General features: G+C 50.5%; 1 protein-coding gene across 1 annotated transcript; it reads left to right on the top strand.

The window, feature by feature from the left end:
- Window positions 1–1,876: 1,876 nt before the first annotated feature.
- Window positions 1,877–2,533, top strand: LOC126995301 (uncharacterized). Its single transcript, XM_050854790.1, has one exon. It carries the CDS (start codon window positions 1,877–1,879, stop codon window positions 2,531–2,533), a length of 657 nt encoding a protein of 218 aa, XP_050710747.1.
- Window positions 2,534–3,612: the final 1,079 nt, after the last annotated feature.

Genomic DNA, 3,612 nt, shown 5'->3' with positions numbered 1-3,612 from the left:
GCAACACAAGGTCTCTTGGAGACACCCCCGATCCAAGCACTGGCACCAGCTGGATCTGATTATCTCCATACGCTCAAATCTACCAAGCATCAAGCTCACCCGCAGTTATCAGAGTGCTGATTGCGACACTGACCACTCCTTGGTCTGCAGCAAAGTGAAGCTACAAGCAAGGAAGCTGCATCGCACAAAAAAGGATGGCAGGCCCCGCATAGACACCAGCAAGTCGCAAAATAAGGAGAGTGGATGATTTTGCACGTATTCTTGAAGAATCTCTTCCAGGTCCCTCCAGCGAAACAGCCTGCGATAGATGGGAACACTTCAGAGATGTTGTTTACAACGCTGCCATTTCCACCTTTGGCAAGAAAACGAGATAGTCTGCAGACTGGTTCGAGGTTCACTCCGAGGAAATAATGCCAGTCATTGAAGAGAAGAGAAACGCCCTTGCAGCATACAAGGCCAACCCCAGTGAACGAAACCTGCAAGTCCTTCGGTCAGCCCGCAGCAAAGTTCAGCAGTGTGCTAGGCGATGTGCCAATGACTACTGGCTCCAGCTCAGTTCGCAGATACAGACCGCGGCTGACACAGGCAACATGAAGGAGATGTATGATGGCATAAAACAGGCCCTGGGCCCAACAAAAAAGAAAACTGCACCCTTGAAATCCACCACAGGAGAGGTAATTCAGGACAGATCAAAACAGATGGACAGATGGGTAGAACACTACTCCGAACTGTATAGCAGAGAGAACACCGTTACGGAAGATGCCCTGAACGCCATCGAATGCCTACCAGTGTTGGAGGAGCTAGACAGAGAACCAACCCTTGCAGAACTCAACGAGGCTCTAGACTCCCTTGCCCATGGCAAGGCTCCAGGAAAAGACGGCATCAGCGCTGAAGTCCTGAAATGCTGCAAGGGGACCATCATCACCGAGCTGCATGAAATCCTCTGTCTCTGCTGGAAAGAAGGTGAAGTGCCTCAGGACATGCGTGACGCCAACATCGTTACCCTGTACAAAAACAAGGGCGACAGGAGTGACTGCAATAACTATCGAGGCATTTCTCTCCTTAGCATCGTCGGGAAGCTATTTGCTCGAGTTGCACTGAGGAGGCTCCAAGTACTTGCAGAGGGAGTCTACCCAGAATCGCAGTGCGGATTCCGAGCCAACAGATCCACCATTGACATGGTGTTCTCCCTCAGGCAACTTCAGGAAAAATGCAGGGAGCAGCGGCAACCACTCTTTATTGCCTTCATAGATCTCACGAAGGCCTTTGACTTGGTCAGCAGAGATGGCCTGTTCAAGATCCTGCCAAAGATCGGTTGCCCACCAAGGCTCCTCAGCATCATCAGATCATTCCATGATGACATGAAGGGGACAGTGGTCTTCGACGGCTCAACATCGGACGCTTTCATCATCAGAAGCGGAGTGAAACAGGGCTGTGTACTTGCTCCAACCCTGTTCGGGATCTTCTTTGCAGTCATGTTAAAACACGCCTTTGGACCCACAACGGAAGGCATTTACCTCCGGACCAGATCGGATGGAAAGCTCTTCAACCTCTCCAGACTCAGAGCAAAATCCAAGGTTCAGCGAAAATGTGTGCGCGACTTCCTCTTCGCAGATGATGCAGCAGTTACAGCCCACTCAGCTGAAGGCCTCCAGCAACTCATGATTCGTTTCAATGAAGCTTGCGATGATTTCGGACTCACCATCAGTCTGAAGAAGACACAGGTCATGGGTCAAGACGTGGATCAGCCACTCGACATCAGAATCGCTGATGTCTTGATGTTGTCCATGATTTTGTGTACCTGGGTTCCACCATCTCAGACTCTCTCTCTCTCGATGCGGAGCTGAACAGACGGATCGGTAAGGCAGCTACCACCATGTCCCGACTTACCAAGAGAGTGTGGTCAAACAACAAGTTGTCCGAACACACAAAGATCCAGGTCTACAGAGCCTGCGTCGTAAGCACACTCCTGTACGGCAGCGAGTCGTGGACCCTTCGAGCTCGCCAAGAACGAAAACTCAACTCGCTCCACATGCGCTGCCTGCGACGCATCCTGAACATTACCTGGCAGGATAAAATCACAAACAACACTGTCCTGGAGAGAGCTGGGATGACCAGCATGTTCACTTTGCTCAAGCAGAGACGCATGCGCTGGCTTGGCCATGTTGTCCGCATGGACGATGGTCGGATCCCCAAAGACCTCTTTTATGGAGAGCTGACGGAGGGGACACGCCCAACTGGCAGGCCAAAACTGCGATACAAGGACGTATGCAAGAGGGACCTGAAAGCCCTACACATCAACACCGACTCATGGGAAGCAACAGCCTCAGAGCGATCCGCCTGGCGGCAAGCAATTCAACAAGGCCTCCATGTGTTTGAGGAGACACTCGCCCAGCAGTCTGAGGCAAAGAGACAAAGAAGAAAGGCCCAAAACCCGGCAGACCAACCAGCCTCTATCTTCACCTGTGATCAGTGTGGGAGGGATTGCCACTCTCGTATTGGCCTGTCCAGCCACACCCGACGCTGTACCTGAGTCTTCAACTGGAGCGCAACTCCATGGCCTCCCGAGACCGACGGATGCCTACTAATATATATCTATATCTATATATATATATCTATATATATATAGATATATATATATAGATATAGATATATATATATACATATATATATATAATGTGTGGTGTGTGGGGGTTGGATGGAAGAGAGAGCGCGAATAGTGTTCTCCGCCTATATGGGTCGTACAGCGACGCGCCCTCGACGTTTTCTCGACCATGCGTGAGACGTCGAGCGTCGTCGAGCGGCTAGACGAGGGGCGGTCGCGCATAGTCGCCAGGCCCTGCGTCCTTCGCGAACCGTCGCTACGGGTTTTATTTTCAAAATTGGGCTCCTCTGGGTACAGTCGCGCGCATTCACGCACGATTCACCTCGACGTCCCCTCGCCTGTCGCCCTCGTGTGCGTATAGGCGAGCGACCCTCCCTCGCCATGTTGCTGTGAGTTGAAACAGAGGCAAGCGCGCAGAGACAATGCCGATGCTCCCACGATTTCGCGCATTTTCAAAATCGCGAACCGTCGCAGAGCAAAATCGCAGATATGTGATCCCAGCATAAGGCTCTTCGTCTCATCAGCTCTCCTCCCCTTACTGACAGCCTTCTACCTCTTAAATTGCGCCGCCATGTTGCTTCTCTTTCTATCTTCTATCGATATCTTCATGTTGACTGCTCTTCTGAACTGGCTAACTACATGCCTCCCCCCTCCCGCTGCCCCGCTGCACACGACTTTCTACTCATGCTCATCCCTATACTGTCCAAACCCCTTATGCAAGAGTTAACCAGCATCTCCATTTATTCATCCCCTTCACTGGTAAACTCTGAAACAGCCTTCCTTCGTCTGTATTTCCTCCTGCCTATGACTTGACCTCTTTCAAGAAGGTTGTATCAAGACACCTCTCCACCTGAAATTGACTTCTCTTTTGGCTACTCTTTACTTTTTACTTTTGTGGGAGCGGCGAGAACCGGGCTATTTTTTTCTCTGCACTCTTTTTGTTGCCCCTGAGCCGCATTCTTTGATGTAAAAAAAATGTATATATATATATATATATATATATATAT

Source organism: Eriocheir sinensis, chromosome 7, assembly GCF_024679095.1.
Source record: "Eriocheir sinensis breed Jianghai 21 chromosome 7, ASM2467909v1, whole genome shotgun sequence".
NCBI lineage: Eukaryota > Metazoa > Arthropoda > Malacostraca > Decapoda > Varunidae > Eriocheir > Eriocheir sinensis.
This window is presented reverse-complemented; position numbering and strand designations above follow the sequence as displayed.

Coding starts and splice junctions, on each gene's coding strand:
- LOC126995301 (XM_050854790.1), top strand. CDS start 1,877: ATGTCCCGACTTACCAAGAGAGTGTGGTCAAACAACAAGTTGTCCGAA.